At 37.8% G+C, this 27,179-nt stretch overlaps 1 protein-coding gene across 1 annotated transcript in view; it reads left to right on the top strand.

Annotated features, from left to right (window-relative positions):
- The window catches only part of tspan15 (tetraspanin 15), a 45,080-nt gene extending 29,657 nt beyond the window's left edge, over window positions 1-15,423 (top strand). Inside the window, exons 5-8 of the mRNA XM_004539460.4 lie at window positions 4,978-5,094; window positions 7,719-7,769; window positions 8,104-8,217; window positions 12,084-15,423. Of these exons, the coding sequence (XP_004539517.3) occupies window positions 4,978-5,094; window positions 7,719-7,769; window positions 8,104-8,217; window positions 12,084-12,224 (423 nt within the window). The 3' untranslated portion in view covers window positions 12,225-15,423. The remainder of the gene's footprint in view (window positions 1-4,977; window positions 5,095-7,718; window positions 7,770-8,103; window positions 8,218-12,083) is intronic.
- The last annotated feature ends 11,756 nt before the right edge of the window (window positions 15,424-27,179 follow it).

Raw genomic sequence — 27,179 nt, 5'->3', positions numbered from 1 at the left:
CTTCCGTGCTTTGGTTGCTAGTGGTTCTTATGGAAGCCGCCAACGTCTTTGCAAACTCTCACTACTTAATCTCCAAGCAGTAGTGAAAATATAAGAAAAATACATTGGATTTAGTTCTAAGGCACAATGTTTACTTTGAAGAATGAGTTGCAAGCCAGAAACACTTCAAATTTTTCACAACTGTTCAGTGCTTCATTAGCAAGTGTTTGCATACAAGTTGCCATCTTCCATGCAAACTATGGGCAACTGCAGCAATCTGTTAGTGAACAAAAGAATTATATGCAAGTTTTTGGTGCAGCAACCTCTTTCAGTGACAGCTGCAAACCATTCGTCAACTTGGTTGGGCAAAATATTTTTGTAGAAAAAGAGGCTGCCAGGAGATGGCCAACCACTAGATCCTTGTGAATGTCATTCTACTGAATTAAATCAGACTCTACAGAACTCAGCTGCCAGACTTTCAGCTAGAACGAGGAGACAAGATCACATTTCTCTTACCTTTTTACACAATGTTTAGCATTGAATTTAAGATTTTACTGATTTCTGTTAAAGTCTTTCATAGCTTTGCTCCAAGCTACATTTCTGACCTCTTAGTAATTACCATATGCACCAGAGGTCTTTTGCCTGTTCCAGGGGCCCAACTGAAAACTCAAAGGGACAAATCTGAAACAACCTGTCTGGCAAAATCAAGTCAAGTCAAGTTGGCTTTATTGTCACTTCAACCATATACAGTTTAACAGTACACAGTGAGGCGAAACAACGTTCCTCCAGGAACCAAGGTGCTACATGCAACATAAATTTACAACATAATTTAACAGAAAAACTCTAAACTAGCTAACTAAGAGGCCTAGTTAGCTGGCTAGCAGAGACAAGACAGACTGACCTAACATAAATTACAACATAAATTAACAAAAAACTATCTAACTATCTAAGGATGACTTTTTTTTGTTATCAGACAGCAGACAACAAAGTGCACGTGCAAATGTGCAAACAAGAGCAGCAAGTGACAGTGTGACAAAAAAAACCCCACAACGTAACATAATAATAAGGTTTTGTGATGATGAGTTGAGGTAGTGGAGGAACAGTAAACATTCCTTAGTGTAGCAGCAAAAATTAGGAAGTGCAGAAGGAAGTGCAGAAGTTAGTGCAAAAAGTCCAGTAATAATATTGTGCAAAAGAGCATTTACAGGTTGGTGTGTACGATGGTTTGGTGGTGTAGGTCAGTGTGTTTGCGCTTGTGTTGATTAGTCAGTCCAGTCTCAATGTTTTGAGGTAGTTGAGTTAAGCTGTGTGTGTGTGTGTGTGTGAGAGAGTCAGTCACTTCCTTGAAATCATCTTTTAAAAAATACTTTGATGAGAAAGCTTTTCCCTCCCCTTAAATTTACTTTAAAGTGTCTTTTTTCCCCCTCTATTTGTTAATTCTGTTTTATTCTGTTGCTCCTGTGAAGCACGTTGTAATGTGGAGCTTGAACAATGTTATATAAATAAAGTCATAATTATGGTTATTATTAATACAGTAACAATAGTAAGTGATCCTGAAAAGTTTAGCAAACTTTTTGAAAAAAAACACCTCAGTCTTTAACCTGTAATCACACGCTCATTATGTTGCTGTAATTGCAACCCACGCTTTGAGCGGTTGGCTCAGAGGGGGACTTAACCATACGATTAGTCACAGTCTGCATGCAAGCAGCTCGTCATCAGTCAGCTGGACAGTCACAAAATTAGTCGCTTATTCTGCAAATATTTAATTCCAGGAGACTTTTGGAAATTTAATCACAATAAAAATAAATAAATAAAATAAACTCGAGCTACCAGCTTATTGTTGTATACCTCTGCAAACCAGCTCAGCTAAATATTTTGTGAGGGTGACTTTTTGACCAATTAATGTTTATACAAATTCCTGACATGTCACATTCATGAGGATGTAAACACACAGAATTCCTTCAGCCACACACTGGGGGTGAAAAGAGAGAGAGAGAGAGAAGTGAAGGGAACTGATTTAACAATTACTCCATGAAGGCTCTGTAATTGTCGAGGTTGCCAGTTTAAGAGCTACGGACAGATGGACAACCCTAGAACATAATGGCTTCGGTCATGACTGTCACCAGTGAGGGTCATAAAAATAAATGTGTCACATCACTTTTAAATGACTTTGTATTTCAATTTCAACTTTAGTAAACAAACTGTTGTGTAATCCATCCATCACTCTCACACGTCACATCAGAATCTCAGGAGATGGACGTGTTTTGAAAAGATGCTTCATTTTTATGTCATGAGGCTGCGTAATGAATTGAACAGTCTGCTCATAGACGGGATTAGATTGGGTGATACTGCACTGTTGCACCTACCACACTGAGAACTCTGTGTTCTTATATTAAGTTTTTGTTTGTTGTTGTGGCTTTTTTTTTTTTTTTTTTTTTTTTGGGGGGGGGGGTTTTGTGTGTGACCTTTCTTTGGGTCTTGACCCAGTGCTGGAAAAACAGCTGTGCAGAATCACACCAACAGAGGAGGGAGTATTGCTTTGGCAGACTGGCATCATATCAGCATACTGAAGACGCCGCCTGACAAAGAGCGCTCTCATATCTATTCATTTATTCATCGTCCCTCTTTATCTCTTGTCTCATTCTCTCTTTCTGCCTCATGTTCTCCCTCCAAATAAAATATTAGATTCAATAAGTGACTACCAAGCAGAGGTACCAGTATTGGGCTCTGCTTCGCTCATTCTTTACTCTCTGAGGCAGCTGTGCAGTTGCTATCTACCCCAAGTGAAAGCGTAAATCAAACAAAAATAACTGAGATGTCAAACGGCAGCTGTAATTTACTCCGAGTGCCATCAATTGAGACATATTCCCCATTTTTATATTCAGATATTGAAAATCCTTTGGTACCAGATGTCATTTATATTGGGTCTAATTTTGTTTTTCTTTCTTATGCTAGTCAAATACAGGCGTAACTCCATTAACAGCTGTATCCCATTAATGCTAATTGTTAACTGAGGCGATACTGCTATGACAAGTTCATTTGCATTTCTTGTATAATGAGAAGTGCCAATTTAAGGCTTATGTCCTATTTTAACAGTGAGTTTGTTCTTCAGCACTACCTTAAAAACTGTCACTGTTATTGTCACTTTGGATGAAAATGGGAAATACAGTTCAGCACACCAAAGCATCGGTGTGGCAACTTTTCCACCCTGTACGATGAAAACTGAGCAAAGAAAGTGCACATTTGTGCCTTCAGCAAATGTAAGAAGAGCTAAATGAAACGAATAAACTGATTGCCTAAGTAATAAACACAGAACGCTTAGGAAATGCCCCCTGAACCACCTTTTCTTATGTTGTAGATGCATAAACACTACAAATTCTCATTTTGGCTTGTTGGTTGGTGGTTGCTGGGAAACATGACATCATAATAAATTGTGCGCAATTCAGGTTTACATGGATGTAAATTAATGTTATTTTTATGAAATAAAACAATATTAGGCTTTTCATAGGTCTTGGAGCTAGATAAATGCTACAAATGGGTCATTTTAGTCCATTTCTAGTTGGTTGCTAGGCAATGTTAAGCCATCATAAAATGTCACACATTATTTAAGTATATCTGGATATAATTTAGATGTTATGTGCATAAACAGTATGAATGGGTCATTTAAGCTTGCTGGTAGGTGGTTGCTAGGCAATGTAATGATGTGAAAACCTTCAGGGTCCCAAGATGTACCTGTGTGCCAACTCTGGTTGCACAACTGCTGATCATTTAGGAAGAGTTTGGAAACAAATGAACAGAGCTTTTGTGTATTATACTGGATTTTGTGTTGTTTGTATATTGAAGAAGACTTAAAACTTTATTAAATACGTTGTTGTCTTACTAACGCTAATGTGTTTTCCCAAGTTTGTTTGCTGTTGATTTGTTTAGGTTTCTTTAGTCTCTTGAGAGTTTGCAAAAGAAGAGGGCAGTAAAAATGACTGGTGCAGCCTCTGCAGCCACTTGTTGATCCCACAACACGTGGCTGCAGGTGATGACACATAATGATTCACTGTTCTTGTGAAGATGATAATTTCCAAATTTGATGCAGGTCAGTGAAGCAGCAAATTCTCTTTGAGTATTCCAAATTAGTCCTTTTATCTCCTCCTGGTGAAGTATTTTGTATTTTCAGGTTTTCTTTCGAAATGGGAATATTTTCCTCAGATCTGAATATTAACATAAATTCTGATACATGGCCTGTGATGTACGAGCCACCTGTCCGGGTGGTATCCTGCCTCTCACTGAATGACATCTGAAATGGGCCCAAAACCCCCGTGACTCCGAATTGGATTAGTTATTAAGGAAATGGATGGATAGACAGATGGATGGACTTGTGCCGGAGTCGGCTCTGAGTATTTTGTACACAAACAGGCCAGCACTTTACAAGACAGGGACAAAGATGCATCCCCGAGGAAGAGCTTACATTTCTAGTGGGAAGGAAAAATGCACCTGCTCTTAAAAGTAATGAAGGAAGTAGATATAAGCAGGTTTTTGGATATGTGCAAATATCACAACACCTACCGACCTTTTCAAGAATGTGGTAGAAGGAATGAAAGGGGGAAGCTGTGTTTGCACAGTCAAATAAATTTGCCACCAGTGGAAAATTGTATTTGGATAGTAAACACAGCTGCATCTGAATGTGAATATTGATGGTATAGTTTACCTCATTTGTCTTGTAAACAGCTCAGTAAAATATTTTGTACAGGGAAACGTCACTTCTTCAGGGGAAAGCCCTTCAATCTGCTCCTTTGAAATTCTGGCTGAAAGGAAAAGTGTGAGAGAGAATCAAATACTAACCGGATGCCAAATGTTGTTAATTGTGATTAATTTCATCCTAAAATGCTACTTTTGGCATCATGCCAGCACAACATAGTTAGTTACTTATTGACTCTCTCTGTCTCTCCTGTGTTTTAAAACCACTTTCCTTTTCCTTCTTACCTTTAATATTGTCCTCTTTGTCAGTTTAAGTGTTGTGGAGGTGAAGAATTTAAAGACTGGAAAGTCAACATGTACCACAACTGTAGTGCGCCTGGTCCGTTAGCCTGCGGTGTCCCATATACCTGCTGTGTTACTACTAAGGTAGGTGTCATTATTGATGGTCTTACCACTACATCGGCTAGTACAATATATGCTTTTCTTGTTGCAATAATACCTCTTGTATTACCAGTTTCTATGCATGATGCTAACTGCTTCTGCCTCTTCTGATAATACTGCTATAGCACAATTTATGTTCAGCTACTACATTTAAAACATTTTTATTATTATTATAATTACAAGTACATATTTTACATGGTATATAACATTTAAATTGTGTTTTTTTTTAGAAACTACTTGTGGGTAGACTTTTACATCCATCATGGGCATGAATGTCATGGAAATTTGGGGCATTTAATGGTTTCTTTGAACAGCTTTTGTTTTTAATGACCGGGTGGGGGGGGGGGGAACAAGAATTGGGTGCACAAGTTTGAATTTGAACTTATATTGCACTGACTACAACCAGTAGTTTTTCTTTTATCAGCATTAAAAAGATTTGTTTGACAGCACTCATCAGATTGACCAATATTCAGAACAAGGGAAATCCAAGGAATTCAGCAAAAATCTAAAGTGGAGACTAGTAGATTTGGACAAGTTGGAAAAGTCGCTTGGAGCCATTTCTAAACAACTGCAGATCATCAGTTCATCAGTTCAGACGGGTCTATGTAAGCACAATTTATCTGGAAGAATGCCAAAACTGTCATCATCACATAAGAAGAAATTGGTTGTAGGATGTTCAGAATAAACCGAGGCTCAAATCTGCTGTGAACTGGAAGCCATATGCCTTTTGGAGAAAGGTTTTATGGTCAAAGACTGAGCTTTTTGACTATAGTGACAGCTTGAGGTTTTCAAACTTTCAACTGTCAAGCACGATGGTGTCATGCTCTGGGGCTGCTTTGCTGCCTGTGGTACATTACATCACACAGAGTAGATGGAATAATGATCGATGAGTACCTCCAAATTCTTCAGCTTCATCTCAAATCAACAGCTAGACACTTAAAACCAAGACACAGATGGGTGTTCCAGCAGGACAATAACCCCAAACACTCATCAAGACTGATTTGTGGTTTGAAATGTTGACCAGTTTAATATATGTGTGGATTTGAGAAAATCCTAAAATACATTCAAACTTGTAAACCAAATGTTAAAAGACCAAAATGACACTGGCATTTATCATCTTAAACTGTATCTCATGCTGACCTATTTTTAATGGGGTCCAGTTATAAAAACATATGAAGCTAGAATACATTAAGTCCCCTGTAAAAGAGGATTGCACATATTTAACACACCTGTCTCTTCACTGGAGTTGATGAACACTTCATGCTAAGAGGTTTTTAAAAACAATTGTGTAGATGTTTTGTGGCTGCAGTGGGAATGAACAAAGTCTGATTAGTTAAAGCTAAAGATTCCAGGTTTGCTGTTGGGTGATATTCACGTGAAAATACGTGAATAAATGGCTTAATGGCTAAAGTGTGGCGTGAATTTATCTTGATACATCCTCATCTGTCTCATGAGAGGGTTTTTGATCTGCAGTTGTGCTGAGGAGAACTCCCAAAATCCCACGCAGCTTCACTTCTGAGAGACAAATTACACACTGTGAGATGCTGGCATTTTATTTGCTCAGGAAGGCACCTTCTCACTGAGGGCATGCAGTCTCACAATCACAGTGGGAGCTGAAGATCAGAGTTAGATACCAACTAATCTGTAATTTTATCATGTTTGTTCCTGAATTTGTTTTTTTAGTTTTGGATTTGTGTGTGTGTGTGTGTGTGTGTCATTAAAGCTCTCAGACACACAGGCCTAAAGATCTGTCGGCGACACCTTCCTCAACCCTCAGCCCCAAGCAACTGCTAAACAACTGAACTTCTGATTTTCATCTGCAAAGTGGTTGGCATTAAGGAATGCACATTTTTCTCTAGTGCTCGGTGGCTGCCAGTGTCTGTGTGTCTGGGTCTTAAAGTAATAGCTCTTGCATGCAGAGTGACATTTAAAATGCACCTCTTCACCCTATATTGTGATTAAGCCTTAGCCATGGCATGTGCAGGCAATTTTCTCCACCTCTAAGTAGCAAAGGCTCCCTGTAATCTGTACACCTACACTGTCCAGTAATTATAAGGACAAAGAGAACAAAGAGAAAGTCTCGAGCTAAACACACAACAGTTTGACGAACTGTCTGAACTAATGAAACTGATCTCATCCGACATTCTCTAAAATTTAATTTTATTTAAAGGTTTCTTTGTTGGGTCAAACTTTTTGTTAGATGTTTAGATCTATCTTTCGTTCGTTAGTTCGTTCTTTCTTTCTTTGACTAGCAGCATTTTTATGTGGAATAAAAATGGTCTTGACAAACTGTTTGGCAGAGAGAAAATAGCAAAACGATCCCTACCTGCCAGAGATGACTCACATAAGTGGCAACGGATGCTGTAGAGCAGAGCATATATGCCCTTAATGCAGACTTATCTTTGCGAACAAACATGGATATAATGATTTAGAGGTTTATTTTTAATTCCACTTAATTTTAGTTTTAATACAACAAGATGCAGGCTGCAGGTGACTCTGTTCTGAAGATAAAACCGTTAGATTAGATAAAAGCTTTTGTTCTCCTGGCTGTCCCCACACTGTACAGCTTTCTGTTAATTTTCATTTGAAACATTTTACTTCTCTTTCAGAATAATGAAGTGCCCAACACTATGTGTGGGTACAAGGCCCTAGATGACAAGGTAAGACCACCAAGTCATAAAACACTTTATTATGTGCTGAAATATCCATTGTGACTATTGTGTGCTTTATATCCACAGAAGGTTCATTTAAACTGGGAATTGCAGACAGAAAACTGGCATCTCATTGACAGCTGAATGTTTCTTAGCAATAACTCTGGGTGTGCTGTGTCGCTCTCACACAACTGAGGACAAGTGTCAGATAATTAAGTAATGGACTGGTCTTATTATAAGCAAGGAACAGAAAGTTAAACAGTTGGAAGAAAGGAAAGGGAGCTGCCTTTGACTTTTTGTAGTTTTGAAATTGGACTAACCACCAGTGTTCTGTCCCACACAGCATCAACCACTGCCTGACATCTATACCAGAGGCTGCACCGGTGCATTCATTTACTGGCTGCTGGACAATTATAAGATTATGATCATACTTCTGTTTTTGATCCTAGTGCCTCAGGTATACACACACACACATACACACACATTTGTACAGTGAGATAGTGATACAGATGCTTTACCTTTCTACTCATTTTTTACAGGTTAGCTTTTCCCATTATCTGTGGCCTTTTCTTCTCCTAATATGTTTGTATAGGAGTGTTCATGCAGAAATGAATGAAAGACCATGTGCTTGACTCTGTTTGTATGTGCAAATATTTACACTCATTTTTAATGTGTTTTATCCCAACTGTGACTCACTTTGTAACTGTGTGTTTTTAAAAAGTTCGAAACAAATACAGTTATTATTGCGGTGACGGGAAAGCTGTCGATGGTGGGTACAAACAACAGCAATTAACTTCTTCAAAAGGGTGTCTGAATAAAAGTGCGGCGCTCTGGAGGGGAGGGGCACAGAGTAGAGGCATACATCTTTCAATTGTTGCCCATGGGACAGAAAATGGATTTAAAAAGATGCGCTGAAAAAGCCTTTTAGAAGCACAATTTAACATAAAACATTAGCTGCAAAAAACAGGCTGGTTTAGTATGATTTACCTGAGACAAGGATGACTAAGTTATATTTTAATGTGTAGCGCTATATATGAGGAGTTATTTATGTCACTTTGTAGCTAAATGAGTTTTATTTTCATTATTGGTATTTATTCCCACCATGGATGTTTATGGAACAATTACCATTTAATTTTACTTTACCTTTTTAACAATTAAATGTTTAAACTCAATACAAAAGTATAGACAGATGTACAGATGGGCAAATAGATAAATAATGTAATAAAAGTCTCAACAGAAAGCCTGTTTAAACAAAACAAATGTAGACTAAAAAGACTGTCTCACTGGCCTTTATTCATGTACGAGGAACAACTAAAAAATTCTGAGCTTGTAAATGGAGATAGTCAGCAGCAGTGTCTTTTGTAACAAGATGAGATAAATAATATGGAGCATGGCCACTTAGCACTCTGTGTGTAAATACAAGAATTTTAAACAAATGCTAAAATCTCTTGGGAGCTAATTTATTGAGTATAAGGTGGGAGTGTTGTGAGCTTGATTTCTAGAACGTGTTGTTAAATATCAACACGTTAATAGTCTGGATGCAGTATTTTGTACAGCTTGGAGAGATTATCTGTCAAAACCGGTAAACAGGGTATTACAATAATCTAAGCACAAATGCGGGAATTGTTGTTTTTTTGTGGGGGGGTTTTTTGTTTTTGTTTTTTTTTTTGGTTCAGCTGCGCAGACCAGAGAAGAATTTAATATTGTACCGAGATTTCAAACACTGAACTTTACATTTGAAACAAAAGAAGCAAGAGCCGGACTGATTTTAGGATATAGTTCAGGTGCTATAATTATTGCTTCAGTAAAGTTGGCATTTAATACAAGGCAACTGCTAGAGAGCTAAACCCAGTTAAACAGTGGGTCCAGCTGGTGAAGCTTAAGAGACATATATGGTTGTATGTCATCACCATAGAAATGATAAGAAATGTCATTAAAATACTAAATGATGCCAGCTGAAGCATGTAGAAAGAAAATAATACTGGACCCAGGACTGAACCTTGTGGAACCACACAGGTTAGGGAGATAATGTTAGAGGTGGCCAAACAGAGAGATTTCATGCAAGGTTGTACAGTTTTTCAGTTGACCTTTTTGTGATAGGTGTGGCTGCAGTGATGTGTCATTTGTACTTCAGATTTTGAGAACGCAAACTTGTATTTGCTTCTGTATTTACCAAAACAGCTTGCAGAGACTTATAGAGTGTACCTTTTAGAGCTCAGTGGAATAATAATAATAATGGATTGGATTTATATAGCGCTTTTCAAGGCACCCAAAGCGCTTTACAATACCACTATTCATTCACACACTGGTGGAGGCAGCTACAGTTGTAGCCACAGCTGCCCTGGGGCAGACTGACAGAAGCGAGGCTGCCATATCGCGCCATCGGCCCCTCTGGCCAACACCAGTAGGCAAGTAGGGTAAAGTGTCTTGCCCAAGGACACAACAACCAGGACAGAGAGCCCAGGGATCGAACCGGCGACCTTCTGGTTACAGATGCGATTCCCAACCCCCTGAGCCACGGTCGCCCCGAATAAATCATCCAAAACCCAGATTAGCAAATGGAATAAAATGGAAATTGCTTCACCCCTTAGGCACATCTGACAGCTCCACAGCCTTAGGAGAGATAAAATCAGCTGTGCAGTTACTTGCTGGTCCAATTTATTTAGATTTGCTTGGACCAAACAGGCCATAATAAAAACACAAAAATTAACTTTTATTTTAAAATATTCTGTCTGAACTTAAAATGGACCAAAGATTTTCTTTTTAAATCAGACTTTTGTTCTTTTCCAGCATTAAAAGAACAAATGCACACTATTCATTCACTCTGCACACCTTATACTCCTTCATCCTTCCCTTTTCTTGAACCAGATTCATTTGGTAGTGTGGATGTAACAGCACAGATGCTGTTTTTCATTACTTTGCCATTTCTACCCTCATAAATCCCATTTTCAATCATACATTTAATAATCCACACACTCTGGCAGCTATGAATATATGAATGTAGGCTGTGCTGGACTTTAATAAGCATGCTGAACTTCACTGAGCTGTGCAGAAGGTGTCAGTCGTCTGGTTCATTACACAGGTGCTTCTCTTTTGCTCTTTGTCACACATCCTGATTTCTCAGGTGATGCCCAACATTTAATCTGGTGTCCCACTCTGTCAGATATTTGAGGTTACTTACGAATGTTTAGTTCCAAGTGGAAAATTTCATCTAACTCAACAGAAATCTCTATATAGCAGGACAAGTCATTTTCATCTCAGCTTCCAGTTTAGATTCCAATTGTGTGTATTTCTGGACGTGTGGTTAGTGTAGGTCTAATTAATAAAAAATAATAAAATAAATATTAAGCAAGTTTTATTCAAGACATATTAAAATGGAAAAAAAAATACACAAAGTGTATTTTTTGGCTGTGAACAATCCAAAAATGTGTATGTGATTAAAAGTACCTTTGTTCCTCTCATTTCTATGATTCACTGAGATTATTCTGACAAATTTCACAATCATGAAAAAGCAAATGGAACGAATACCAGCTCTAAATATAAATAAATAGATTAAAGTATTGCTGATATGTGTGCTTTTGTTATCTGAGATGTGAGCTTAATTTCTGGGATGCGTTTGCAGAGTAAGTAGAAAAGATTTTTTTGGTGAAGGCTGTGCAGATACTTGTCAGCTATTCCTCAAAACTGCATTAGGCACAAACTTAAACGAGTCAAAAAGAAAAGTCAGAAATGAAAATTAGAAAGCCCTTCCTCTTCTTCTTGCGTAATCTTTTTCTAAGTCATTACCATAAGACAAGCACAGATGTTATACATAAAAGCCTTTTAGAGGGTTTATCTCTTGCATGGACTTTCTTGGCATTCACAGACCTGTATTTAATAATTAGCTGATTTCTTTCAGGCCTGAAAAACAAAAAACAAAGCTGGGAGGAGGTACAGGTGTCTAGTTTGCTAGTTCTCGTTTGGGAAACAGAAGCAGAGAGATTTCGCACTCAATTTCGTTGTGTGGACAGATGTGGCAGTAGTAGTCGCGTGCCCTTATTGCAGACTGTATCTCTGTATCTCTGCAAAGACAAACTCAGAAGCATACAAAGCAGCCTGATGTTGCTTCAGGTGATCTTTCAAAGGATGTCCAGTTTATCTAAACACACATTTCCTTTGTTCCTTCCGCCTCACATCTCTTCTTTTAATCTCTTTCTCATATCTTACATTAGGGAGGCTTAGATACAAGGTAAAGACACAAATGAGACTGATGAGAAGCAGCCACAGTCACCTTTCTTCCACCATGCTTATTAAGATTCTCTCTCTCTCATTCCCTCTGTCTAGTTCTTCGGTGTGCTAGTCACCCGGATATATATCACTCGTGTTGAAGACATAAGTGATCAGTATGCTGAACCCACCGAAGATGCACGACGTCAGAAAGGTCGCTTGGACAAATGGTTCAAATGTATGCCAGAATGGGACTGACAGAAAACTGCAAGTAGCGAAGAGATCTGATATTCAATTGTGCTTTTTTTTTCTTTTTCTTTTTTTTCAGCGTCCACTGTTTTACTTACTTTTAACAACTTTGTTGAAATACAGTGTACTAATGGTGGAAAATACTCGTTTAGATATGAGCTTTTAACTGCAATGTGCCTAACATGGTCTCAGGGATAAAGACAAAATACAAAACAACCACTTTTGTTTCTTTCTTTTATGTGAAATGAGTCTTTTCCAGTGCAACACACAATCACAGTTTGTGGCGTTGCCTTAATTTTGATACTTTTCTGCCCCTGTTTCTTCTGTTGATTAAACCATTGCTTGACCTTTCTAAATAATCAATGCTGAATTGGTATTGAAGTGCTGGTATGCATAAAAATGGTCTAAAATGACTTTTTTTGTTTGTTGCTTAAAAACAGCTGGTCAGTTTACCTTATTTGTATCTCCTGATGTGTCCAGGACAAGTGTTACCTATGATGCTCAGATGTATTACAGATATTTTATTAAAGCAAACAAAACCTTTATTATGAAATACAATTTTGTCAGTGGGAACAGAAAAAAAAAAATGAATCTTAGTAAAGTGGCAATGCCATAATCTCAGGGTGCCTATAAGCAGCAACCTTGTCTTTTAGAATATTGCCACTGCATGCCAGTTTGAATACTGCTGTTAGTAGACTTGCATGTAGTATGTATCCTACTCCTTATTTGTGTAGTGGTTGACAATCAGCACAGTACAACTGTCTTTAGTCAAACAATTATGCAGTGGAAATGACGATTTGTGATTGACATGTTAGTCATGATTGCATGTTTTCAAGCTGCCTTTTCACAGAATAGTGAAGTTATAAAAGCAGCACTTTAGATCTGCCGTGGCCAAAGCTGCGGACGTGGCACAAATTTTGTTTCCTGTAATTTGCCGCTTGACTTTTTTTATTTAGCTTTTTTTTACATGTTTCTGTGATCTAATGAAGAACAATTTGGGGCGTTTCATAATTTTCAAAGACTTTTATTGGCAAATAAATCAGATTTATGTAAACAGTGCCTGTTTGCAGTGTTGACCCTTCGTCGTAACAGCTCCCTCTGGCATGCTGAATATCAGTTTCTGAGTTCATGAGTATGCTTCTGATCACTCTGCGAAACAGTATACGATCACTGTGAACTGCCAAAATTGAAGCAGTAAATTGTATGAAGAAAAAAAATTGCGCCACTGCCAACAACAAAAAACCACATGATGCCAAACAACAGGTTCAAAGGGAACAATACAGAGATATTTCCCACTGACTATTGTTGTGTGGAAAGATGTAACAGGAGTAGTAGTGTGGCCTTGTTATTTAGACAGAGCATCATTACAGCAGAGCTATAAGTGTAACTCACTCGGTAATGAGTGTGGGTGTAGAAGTATACAACGTGAGGTATAGCGACATTTATTTACCACTAATTACCAGCAGTAAATCAGTCACAGAGTTCTTCCTGAACATGGTGAAATGCTTGGAAGTATAGTCGCAAAATGTCTGTACAACACTACCATGAGTTCCCAGAACCTCAAACTTCACAAGCTATGGAAAGCTGACTGGTAACCACACTCCCCCCCCCCCCCATATATTGCTAATATGCTAACCACATAATAATAATAATGGATTGGATTCATATAGCGCTTTTCAAGGCACCCAAAGTGCTTTACAATGCCACTATTCATTCACACACTGGTGGAGGCAAGCTACGGTTGTAGCCACAGCTGCCCTGGGGCAGACTGACAGAAGCGAGGCTGCCATATCGCGCCATCGGCCCCTCTGGCCAACACCAGTAGGCGGTAGGGTAAAGTGTCTTGCCCAAGGACACAACGACCAGGACAGAGAGCCCGGGGATCGAACCGGCGACCTTCCGGTTACATAGTGCACATTGGATTCAAACTCATACCTTCAGTGACTACCTCCCTACTACTTGTCAAAGTGACGTCACCGAACATAATGCAACACCATTGGTTATTTCTCAAGTTAGCACGACGGTTCAGTGGTTTGCACTATTGCCTCACAACAAGAGGGTCCTGGGTTTTCCACAGGACCTCTAGTTTCTACACTGGGACACTCTCTTGCAACATAAAGCTCAAAACCTAAAGTGTTTCACATACTTAAAGTAAAATAAAGGTTAAAAAAACAGATTGGTCTAAATGAATTAACGTTGTAGAGAAGCAGATATTGCTTTACAATATATTACAGCTTATCGTCATTGTGGTTTTACTATTGACGTTTATATATGCACTTGTTATGACCTAACTGAACAATGTGAATTTATTGTACTGTTGAACTTCTTGCGTCTGACGTAACATCAAACCAGAGATCGAAGTTGGGTTTATTTTTTTGTTTGGTTTTTTTTGGGGGGGGGGGTTTGTTTGTTTTTCTTCCTTTGTCAGATGTACACATTATTATTTTTAATTTGTATCTATTCCTGTAATATATTATACTGCAGCTACATCATGGCTAAAGCACATTTGCAATCGTTTCAGGTTCCACTCAGTTCTTGCCTTTAATTATTCGACCAAGGTTTACAGAATATTGCAGTGGTCCAGAAAAATTTTTGTTTATTTATTTTTTTGTTGCAAATTACATATTTTATTAATTAGGTGTTGGTTGAGCTTGCGCATTTGTAACTACTGGCTGGTGTATGTACTCTGTTGTATGGGGGTTTTATTATGTGTTACAGTTATTTTATACTCTTTACTGTGAGGATGCGTTTAGAGAGAATCAGTTTCAATATAAAGCGACAACAGCTTCTAGCATTAAGGAAATTATTTTTTATGATTTGATGCATTTAAAAATGAAAACTATTTTTAGTTACATGGATTTAATTACATGAATGTCACTCAATGTGCTTCGTTTGTCTGCTTCGTTAAACTAACGGTGCTAAGGGAACTATTTTGGCTAATTAGTTTGTCACAACTACATTTTTTGGAAATTTGATTGAAACTGTAATGTAAGTTAAATAAAAATATATTGACCCAGTTCACCGTCCATGTGATATAACAATATATATGGGTAGTTCTGTTATTTTCATATTCATTATTTGTCACTGGTTGTATAAATATGTACAAAGGTGGTCTCAGCTCCAAAGTTTATACAGTGTTGGAAAGACTGCACAACATAATTTGAAAGTATGTTTTTGAAATGCTTTGTTGGGTTTAGGTTGGAAAATAAAATGATTAAAATATTTTAAGAGTCCTGTTGTTTGTCTTTTAGTGGACTGTATTTAAGGAACAAACCACAAAAGCAACTCAATCACCAAACATCTCCCCAAGTCTACACCCTTTCCTAAAAATTGTCACCTCTGGCTTAAACATTAAAACCGCTTTAAAATTATAGTACTCAATAGGTCGTCCTGTGAAGGTATTTCGGGTGATGCTGTATAAATGATTGTTGATATCATACTGTGTATTTTCTAGGCCAGGCTTCATCCTGAGTTTACAGCTGTGTGTAAATTTTTCATGTTGAAGTATGTGAGCATCTACAGACAAAGACGGAACAGATGAAAAATGTAAAAGTTCCTGAATTATTTCCATAAAAGTCTCCAAACAGAGCCAGTTCTTGTAATAATTCAAGCTGTCACATTCAGCTCCACTGTTACAAACCGTCACTAATGCTTACATGTAAAATGCCCAAGAATGGTCCGTATAACAGGACATTCATACCAAAACATACGAGACAACATAAGAATATTTTATTAGATTCGCATTGGAGAAAGAAACCTACTCGTTGAATTGTTTGTTTGGTTTAAACATAATATCAAAATAAGTAAACACATTTATCAAAGACTCAGGCTGAGTGACAAAAATCTTTGTTGTGTTAAAAACAATATGTTGCAATAGTAACATTTTACAGTATATTTAGGCTAAAACAGTGACCAAAATTTGTGGCACTGAAAACCTCTAAAATTGAAAGATTAGTTTAGAGTCAGTTTATTTCTAATTTTACTTTTTACATTACCAAACAGTGCTATACTAGAAGCTTCTCAAACACAAGCACCATGTGTACATGACGTCTCTTCTGTTTTACACATTAGAAGAGTTTATGTGAAAAGAGCAGGAATGTCCACAGAGGCTTGGTGTTTATCTGTTGTACGATCTTTCTTCCTCCTGCTCCTGCTGCTCCACAGACTTCCTGCTGAATCGAACCCATTAATATTTTACTTCGACCACCACTCAGGACCAGAAAGTTATTTTGTTTTATCACAGAAAGAAGACACTTTGGGGAATGATCTGAAAGCAATGGCCATGTTCCACTCACCAAAACGATATAAATAATCATAGCAATACACTCAGACTCTGGCTCAATTTTAAAGCAAGTACTGTAAGCTGTCCATGACACAAAATTAAAAGATGATCACAGCTATTCATCTCCTTGAGAGCAGTCATGTGGTTACCCCCAGACCACTATGAAATTGAGCTGTTATAGAAATACAACCTTAGGCAGAAATTTAGGGACAAAGGATACTAGATCCTCTTTTTCAGGGAAAAATAAAGTTAACCTTTTCAAGACAGCATTGTAAATATACCTATAATATCTCATAATATAATATACACTCACACCAATTCATCTTGTGGTAATTATATTTGTAAAACAATACATTTTCAATTAATTCATTTTGTTAGCTGCACCATAACACAGTTTATGATCTTGTATTTCAGTGCAGCAGTCGTATTATGTTGTCTTCTAATGCATGACTGTCGAGAAATGGCCAAAAAAAAGAAAATTGCTCCAATAAATTTCTTTAATCTTTTCTAAACTTTTACTTGAACTTCAAAGAAAAAAACCTGAAGTGAAGGAAAGACATTAAGAAGAATTCATAATGATTACTGGTGCGCTCAGAGAGTCTGACTGCACTTAACACTGGCCTCCTTAATATTGTTCTTGAATTAGGTCTCAAACAGCAATGTCCCGAAAATGTGGTAAGCTCATCTTAATTGCTTCAGTTCAGTAAAAGAGAACAACTGGTGAACAATATTACTTCAGCTGCAAGATTAAATTCCAGAGGGAATAAATTGCCTATAAAAGGAAATAAAATGCTTGTCACATTGAAATTAGTTGCGTATCCTTGGCCACTCATGCTTTCTCTTCATAGACAGATGAGCAAGTGTAACTAATGCCTTTATTAAGGCTTTCTGTGACAGAAGAAAAATTAATTATGATCATCCTAAGGCAGCAGCACCTAAATTGAGGATATAATTAATGCAAACTGAATTATGGTAAACCTTAAATTGACTCTGATCAGTTTTATGTAGCTCATAATCCTTCTTTAGATTAGCTACGCAAGAAGCAGTTTTTATAACAGTAGCAAAATGTTCAAAGTTCACCTGTGGTTTAACAGCCTGCCGCTAAAGGTTCAAAATATATCAGCAGGATATGGCAGAAAATATCTCTTATCTGACTGACTGTTTTCGCGAACGAGTGTTACTTTGAACTCTGGGACGGCGTTATCGGCTTTCCTTTTATAAAGGATGGTCCGGTGTATAATAAAGGAAGCACTGAAGCACCTTTCCTAGGGATTTAAAGAATTCAAACAGCTCTTGTTATGACTGCCACACAGATACTCCACAGAATCCCTTCACTCTGTTAGGAACCTTGCTAAAACCATAGGACTACAGCCTGTGTTTATCCAGACAGGGGGCCTGTCCACAACTACAACCATTGTTGTATTTGCTTAAGATAGAATTTCACAATTTCCCAAGCACCCACTGCCTGAGAGTGGTTACTTGATATAGTGAGATAGTTGAGATAGTCACATATTTCTTCCGGCAAGCTTCCAGCCGAGTAGTTTGTCCTTGACAATTAGTCATGAACCATCTTGCCTCATCTGCAGGCAAATTTAGGAGGGCAAACCTCTCTTGGTGTGGGAGTCATCTTGTGAGCTTATGGTTTTACATCATGAGAGAAAAAGTATGTGTATCTCCCTCTCAGTCTGGCTTTCTGTCTCCCCCTTGACTTTCACCTCTCCTCTTCAGCTGTTTACACCAAAACAAGCAGACAGCTGTACAGACAGCAGAGTGATTGGTCTGTCAGGCACACGGCATGTCTTATATGACCATAAGTGAAAGGGTTACAGAAGCAAACAGTATATGCTTTAAATCAGACTCTTCGCTGGTTTTAAAGTTTGTTTATAGTTCCTCTGAGGATGTAGGCTGTCTGCATGTCTGCTGCTTCTGTCTCTTTGTGGAATCCAAATCTCAGCGATGTTCAGGACTCAGTGGGGGTCACACCATCTGTTGCAGCATTCAGTCACGTTAGTTGTCGCTGAAGATGGTTCTTTACAACAATGACATTTGCTTACGAGCAACAGATAATTACTGGCACTGGGGTGAATTCAACCTGAAAAGTGTTTGTTTGTCAGGGCAGTTTACCGTTAACACTTCAGATATTTTATGTGCACCCTCCTGAGAGGTTTATACTCTTTTATTTTTTTATTTCATTTTAGAGTCATTTTAAGAACAAAAATTTCTGTATATTTGAAAAAAGCAAATATGCATAAAAATAAAACGAACTATACTCATAAACCGCCTGATGACATTGCAGAACAAGTTTCAGCCAGCAGCTGTCAGTTGACCTTTTACCTGTTATCAGACAGAAAATATATATAAGATATGTAGAGTCATGTGACAAAGCAGTACCCTCAGATAACCTTCACCAAATGTAATTTTACTATGTGTCATTATTTATTAAACAAAAATTAAACCAAAATGCAGACGCAGTGCACGCCAGCTTTCTCTTCACCCTGACATGAAGAAGACGATGGATGGATGGTTTTGTCAGACATGAAGCTGTGTACCAAACCTTTCAACTTTGGCCTTTTCTGTCCGAGGGACATTTTCCCCGAAGTCTTGTGGTTTGTTCAGAATGTTTTTGTTCGCAAACTTTGCAAACCTGCTGCTATGTTATTTTTATAGAGAAGAGACTCTCTTGGCAACTTTTCCAAACAAGCCATAGTCTGTTTTTTAATGGTACTGTCATGAACTTTAACATTTGACACTCTAAATGAAGCCTGTATGTCTGAGATGTAGCTCTCGGGTGTTCTGCATTTTCTCTCTGCATTACTCATTCTGACCTCGGGGTGAATTTCCTGGCAATATTGAATGTTTTCCATTTGTGAATATTCCTTCTGATTGTAGAATGATGGACTTTGATTAGCAGCACCTGGTTGCTATTTACCCTCTTAATTTCTGTGAAAGCAATAGGAGTATACTGCTTCTGCATTAAATACATATAATGAAACACTGTAACAAATTATGGTGACAAAATACTTTCAGAGTCAGTGGAAGCACATCACATTCGACATGGTAAAAATCCCATTGCTGAGTAATCTATATTCAATGTAAGATCAAGATAACCGTGTGTTGGCTAGTCTCTTATGTTTTAAAAGTTCAATTAGCGATTATTTTTAATTAACATTAAAAAAAATTCTAATTTATTTAGCTAAAAAGAAACCATAGCATTTCTTTCTAAAGCAAAGACAGGGAGATACACATATAAGAGTGCAATCAATAGTGTGTGATTTATCATTGAGATCTATAGCTCTAAAATTACTTTGTTACTTATAAAGAAAGAGAAATCATTGTGCAGTCAGTTTATTGGCAGACTCATAAAGATCGCAGAGATGCTGTATATTCACTCTTCCATTGCAATTATTTATACACAGGTGCTTTCTCCCACACACTGACACTATGTCCCAGTATGCAGCAATGTGTGGGAGTGAGCTGGCCTATTAGTGTTGTAGATAGCCCTGTGTCTGGACTGATGCTGACATTTAGCCCTGACCCATGTAAGAAAGTAATCTAATTATTTTTGTGGGAGCAGTGAACATTTTTTCTCTTTGCATACTTAAACAGTTAAACTGTAGCTTGCCAATGATACACATTGTTCCTGTTTATATCGTTAGTTAGCTCAACTTGTTTGTGTCGACATACCACATCAGAGACACGTCTAATGGGCTGTGGCCACGGATGTATACTTGACATGCGTATACTTCTCTCTCTGTGACTATTACAACAAATTAGCTAATTACTCTTCAGAGCAGACATGATTTGTCTGATCTGAAGCTGGCATTTAGCACTGACAACGACACTCAATAAACTAACAACAGAAATAGATGAAAAGCAGCAACCACTACAGGATCCCCTGAGAGTACTGCAACAGATGTAATGAAAGATGCATTCATCTAAATAACTTTAAATAAATTATATTATAAGTGCTATTTCAAACTTGTCAGAGGAATAAACAACTGCTTTTACTTATGAGGGTACATTTGCAGTCAGCACTTCTTCTATGCATAATTAAAATGGTCTATCAGTAAAGGAAACTGAATGTGTGTATAGGCAGAAGGGGATTTTGGTAGTGTCCCACATTAGCAGATCGGGTCCAGATCGGGTCATAAACCAGTGTACTTCTGTCGAGAGGCATTTCATTCTTCCCTATATTATCATTAGTCGTACAGCTGGAGCATCTCTATACATAAAAGTTTAAAACGTTGTAAATAAAAACAATATTCAGAATGCAGACATTGAAATGTTACTTCCTTTAAATCCTACGTGCTTATGTTTGTCATAAATTTTAGGTAAAGAGTCCTAAACACAGACTTACAGAGAGGCAGATGTAGACATTTGTGATACAAAGAAAGCCCACAATACTTCATGAACAGACAGAAAATACAGAGAGACAATGGGAGATACAGAGACTAAGGGTTACAAAAGGACCTCCTAGCTACTAATCCTACCCATATTATTAATATATAATATTAATTTGTAAATTGGACAAATTAACACCAAAAAAGCAAATTTTTTGCCTGCTGTGGTTGTGATAGTTACTACTAGGAGACAGTCACTGTCAGTGTTTTCATTACTTTGTAAGTTATTTAGTAGTGCCATAATCAAATCATTAATTACAATACTTTTTTAGCCTCTGCCCCACACGTTCATTTGTGCCCACACTAAAAGTTGATCGGGCATCAACACACAGAAGCTCCTACTGTGGCAACTCTGCAAATTTTCTACTGATTTTGTTTTAGTAACTGCTGAGTATAACAATTAGTTTCAGCAGAAATGTCAAATACACAGTGTCCAATCAAAGGCACAACACAACAAGAACTGGATTGGCCCCCAAACCCCCCAGATCCCTGTCCAATCAAACATCTGTGGCATGTACCAAAACAACCATGGAGGCCTCAAACACCCCACAGGACCCTGAAGATCTGCTGCCAGTTGGAATGCCAGAGACTACAGGAGGCCCTCAGTTGTACTGCATCCACGCCCTGATTGGTCCAAGCTGTTTTGGCAGCACAAGGTGACCCTACACAACATTAGGCACTGGGTTTTAATGTTGTGACTGATCTCTGTAACATCATATTCACTGTGCATTTGATTTGTCAAATAAAAGACAAGTTTTCAAGAACATATAACATTTTCTGTTCAAGTGTTTTGGTTGAGGTTACTTTATGTGCAGTATAAGGATGTGATAGAGAGCAGCTTGAATTAGACACCATACGTAACAAACAAGACAATCATCAACATATCAGTATCAAGCAATATAATAAACAGCCTTTAATGCCTATACAGAGATTATCGAGCCTGTCTTGTAAAAGCAAATATGTTTGGCACAGCAGTGCATTCAGACCATAATTCTGACTGCAAAAGCTGCCTAACAAAACAGGCTAGTTTCTTCAAAAATAAAACTAAGGTGAAAAAAGAAGTCTTTTTGAATGGCCATATATGGAGCAGGTGGAAAAGTAGTGTTTATATATTGTGCTTCCTTTACACCACCTGAAATCTTTCAGAGTCAGCTTGGGGGGGGTTGAAGGGGAAATGAAAAAGTTTAATTTGTCACTCAGTTTCTTTTTGACGTTTTTTCCTTTGTTTCATGATTCTCTGCTAGTTTTACTTTTGAATGTTTGATCTAAAGGTTTTCTTGGAGTCTTTTGTGTTCTGGTTTCATACTTTCTTGTAAGCATTCGTTGGTTTAAGTCTGGTTTATGAATCCCTGGTTTTTCCAGTATAATCTCTTTGTTTGTTTATCTTTCTGCCTCCCCCGTCATTTCCTCTTCAGTCATGTCCTGTTCATATGTCTCACTCCTGATATGAGTATTTGTTACATCCTTTTTTATTTTGATAGTTCCTTGTCCTGTGCGTGTTCTGTTCAGTTTTGCATCCCTGGCTCTTTAGTCTGATAAGTTTCACCTGTTGCCTGTTCTTTCGTCAACCTGTGTGTATATATCGTCTTAGTCTCTCTTTATCTTTCGTCATGTTCCTCATCAAGCTGTGTATCTCATGTTTGTTCCACGGTCTCTTGTTAGAGCCTCGTAAGTTCCTAGTTTCTGCCTGGCCTGAGTTGTTCTGTATTATGTATTTTCTCTGACTTAGTTCAGCAACAAAGCCGCTTTTGAGTTTTATCGTGTGAGTTTGAGTCCTGTATCTGGGTCCTATCTTCCTGCCACAGAGTGCGCACAGATTCAGGTCGAAATCTGGCTAACATGTATTAATCTTTTTTTGACACAAAAAACATTACTTTAAACTAATTTTATTTATTAAAATCAATAACATATTGAATAGAGTTTTATATAATATTGCACAAACATACAACATTATCGACGATCGCTGAGCGTGACCTGCTACAGCTCCCCAAAAGCTCCCCTCCCTTTTAAAGACGCCACTTATTTCTGCCGCTCTGTGCTTGCAAGACAGTAATCGAATATATGATAATCTAATGAAGTAAATACGTCATGCACCTGCTCCAAGCAGGCACGGGCCGGGTAGAGTTGGATCACTTTTTTCCCTTAATAAATAAAATCGTAAAAGTATGGCCGCAAGGTCTCCTAATCAAATCTCCATTATTATATGGTCCAAAATGAAACAAATTTTGCTAAAACTCTACACACTTGGTTTGGAGATGGTTTTAAAGTCAGGTTTTTTAAAATATGGTAAATAGACTGGTACTTTAATGGTACTTTTCTACACTGTTTAAACACTCAAAGCACTGACACAATACATTACAAATATCTCTAATATATAAATATATTACACAAATTTGAATATAGATACAGCTGAAATTGAGATGCCCTGCTTATCATCCTGACTTTTTTCCATTTTTTATTCATCCATATCCATCTGTGACTGTGATGATTTCACACTTGACTTGGGAAACAAATAGATTATGATGTCCTATCACTTTCTTGCAGCACGTCTTATAATGTTGTCCTCAAATTGAACCTGGACTTAGTTTTGCACGCAAATAAGTAATTCCTCATACAATCTTTAACTCATTCTTTCCTTTTTTACAGGGAGTCAGTCTATGTGTGTTCTTTCCTTTTTATACTCACAGCTGCAATTAGTTTTAATTTTGGAAAATAAACCTTTGTTCGGCAAATCACAGCTTCACGGCTCATTTTCTTCATTGCTTTCTGACTGGATGCGAATGATGATGGCAAACTTTTCTTTCGGAACCTTCTAATTAACAGTTATTCAATTTGTGCACTGGAGTTCTACCTGTGAAAATCCAGACTTTAAAACACCAAAGCTATATCTGCTGCGAATGAGCCATGAGTGACTGTGCACATGAAAAACCTTAATGATTAATATGCAGAACATGAATGAAAGATCAATTCAGTCAGGGGATTCAGGTGCCTTGTCTAATGAGTCTGCTGAAGAGCAATTATATCTCTGTCTTTGCCTCTGTCTCTTTTTCCTTCTTTAATTCTTTAAGTTTGGCTCTGACCTTTATAAATAAACACTACAGACGAATCGGTGGGGTGAGTGGGTCAGATTGTGTGTATATGCAATAAAAATATTTTTGTGACTGTGGTCATTGTCCATCACAGAGATATAACTCCTCTGAACATATCAAAGAAGTTGCAGGTCGCACAGTTGTTGCTGTGCAGAAATGTCATGTCAAGACACAACATATATAATCTAGGGGAAAAAAAACGTTACAAATTTGTACCCTGTAGTTGATATTCTTTTTGAGCTCGTAAGTTAAACTGAAAACCTGCAGAAAATCAAGTAATAGTGATTGCTGTGACTTTAAAAAGGGATGAAAGTCTTTCTATTAAGTCAGGCTAACTACCAGGTTACCACAGTAATTTGCTTTAGCTGCCATGAGTGCTGCCATCGAGTTACCTGCAACTAAAACTTGTCAAATAATTTATTATATAGAATTTACCTTGAACTAGTTTTCGTATATGGTAATGTGACAACCTAATATTTTAAAAAATAATCACAGTTTCTTACTAAACACTACAACTGTGTCGCACTTTTAGAGACAATACTGTAAAGAAGTCTTGAGCCATTTTTCAGTTCTTTATATTTCTTGTATGTTTAATAAAGTGGTCTTGAGCTATAGTTCTCCAGGCTTTCTGAGGTCTTTAAGAGTTTTTTCTTTGGACATTGGCTGCTTTTTCACTCATTTTCTCCACTGTACTTGTACTGGATCATTGTCAGAGGATTTTCTTTTTGTTTAAGCCATTTAACACTGACCTAACTAAAGGGATAAACCAGTGAGTTGCCCATACATAACAGACAATTTGTATGGAGGAAGTCAGGAGAGGGATACAACAGCGACTCTCTAGAGTCATCTGTAAAACACAACGAAAGCTCTGTGAGTCAGTGGTGCTGGAAATCTTGTCAAAACTGATGGAATTATAAGTTGTCCTTCAAAACACCTGGATAACGTTTCCTGAAAACTACAGCTGCTGTATAGAATAATCGAAGAATAATTGAAGGAACTGTGACATGAACTCCTGAACTAAGCTGAAATAAATAAATTAAACAAAGATGTCACACCATCTGTGCCTGGTTCAGGATTGCCTGAAGTAGAAACTGTATTCAGAGATCACTGAATCATGCTTGATGCTCTTATACTACTTTTTGTGAGAGGTGAGTTTCCAGGACGATGAGCTGATGAGATAGAAATTAAAGAAACACTGAAATATGATCTTTGTTTTGTGTGTTATTTCTAAAGAGCCCTTTTGTAAGTGGTTAAGGTTTATTACAGTGTAAACACATGGGACAAAAGGACTGTATGTCCTTGATATGTTTACAATCCCACACGGGTTTTAAAAGACAAATGAGGACTTGTAAATTCCAGCTCTGTCTGATATCTGACCACTCAGACTTGGTGCTAGAACTGTGGCTTAAAAATGGATTTTAATGTCACATTGGCATCTGGCTTGGGTAGATCGAAGTGTGCAGTCTTTGCAGGCTGAGCTCTGGCACATAAAATTTAGATGGTGCCTGGTCTCTGCTCTGCTGTGTGTGGCCCCCCACTGGTATGTTATTGTCTGAGCGTGCTGAAATTGTGTGTTCTAAGCCTCAAGTCTAAACAGACGATATATAGTAGTGGTATTTCTGGCATTTTAAAAAGGTTTGGCAGCTTAGGGACACAATGGGGAGAGAAACAGGAAACATATGATATACAATATAGAATAGGAATTATTGTGAAATAAAGATCCTTGATTACAAATGAAAAAAGTCTGTAAAGTATATTTTAAAGAAATCGTATTCTTGTTTTTTGGAGGATAAGGCAGTTGTATGGTTTAGAATAAAAGTACATACAGTGATTCAAGATTGGGGTTAAATGATACAGATTTATTTTCGTTTGCAGGAGAAATGAAGACAAATGGAAGATAAGATCTAACAAAACAGTGTTTCTCAACTTATGCTCTCTGAATTTTTTCCACGATATGTCTGAAAAAATGCGATAAATCAGCCGTTTGTGGCTACAACGTTGCCCAAGGTAAACCATCTGTTGCTTTGTGTGTGTTGCTGACTGGGAGCTTTATTTGGATATCTGCTGCCATCTCATGGTGGACAACTGCAAGAGGAAATCTGGTTAATTACTCGGGCAGGGCGAAATTAACCAGCTGGGGGAAAAAAGTTTGAGAACTCTTTGGATTTAATGGAGATTTTTGATTTGAAAAAGAAATTAAACCTAATTGAAGTAATAAGGGGGGAAATTAACTTTTCATGTCTTTTTTGAATATGTAATCACTCTAAAACAGGATATTTACGAGTTTTAATTCAGGAGATAATCCTGGGTGTGCAGGGTGTAGAGATGTACCTACAGAGAAAAGCATACAAACATTGGTTAGTGATTTGAGCAAGACTGGTGCTTATGTAGCAGCTTTCTACTCAGTTGCTACTGCAGATCTCATTCATGTAATCTTACATATTCATTCAGCACTTTTATCTATACCTAAGTGCTTTCCAACATTTGCACCTGCACTTACATGGACGCTTTGGGAGCAACCTGGGATTCAGTATCTTGCTGGAAGATATTCAGCGTGCCAACCGGAGGAGTCAGTTGATCCACAAATCATCCAATCAGTAGGCAGCCCACTGTACCACCTGAGCCGCAGCTGCCCCAGTTTTGTTGGCTTGATCGTGACAGCATTCAAAGGCCTTAGGTGAAGCATTTTAAAGATGCCAAAATAGAGCACTGGACATGACAACAGCAAGAGTGAAAGTGAAGTTTTAGAAGATGGGAGTGAGAGCTGTGTGGTCTAGAGACTGCAGCATTGACGAAGAGACGGGAAGCTGTGATGAGATGTTAAGAAGAGCTTTTCACTGGGACTGACCAGGATGGAAAAGAGTAAATCAAAGGGAAACTTTAGCTGAGATGGTTTGAGCAAGTGCAGAGAATCGATAATGGATATATTGGATATATCCTGGCTGAGCATGGAGCTGCCAGCCAGGAGGAAAATAGGAAGATCGCAGAGAAGATTTATGGATGTAAGGGAAGGAGAACACGCAGAGGGTTGAGACGACAGGGGTCGGGTGAGATTAAGGAAGGTGATCTGACCTTGCAACCCCTAAAAGAACAGCAAAAAGAAGAACTTTCTCTCTTTCTTTTTAACTTTCCTCTTGATGGGCAGGGGGAGAATTAGAGACCTCTGATATGTAGGCAGCCTGAAATCAAACAG

The sequence above is a fragment of the Maylandia zebra genome, linkage group LG1 (genome assembly GCF_041146795.1).
Source record: "Maylandia zebra isolate NMK-2024a linkage group LG1, Mzebra_GT3a, whole genome shotgun sequence".
In the NCBI taxonomy this organism is placed as follows: Eukaryota; Metazoa; Chordata; class Actinopteri; order Cichliformes; family Cichlidae; genus Maylandia; species Maylandia zebra.
Note: the sequence above shows the minus strand (reverse complement) of the source record. Positions and strands in the feature narration are given on the sequence as shown.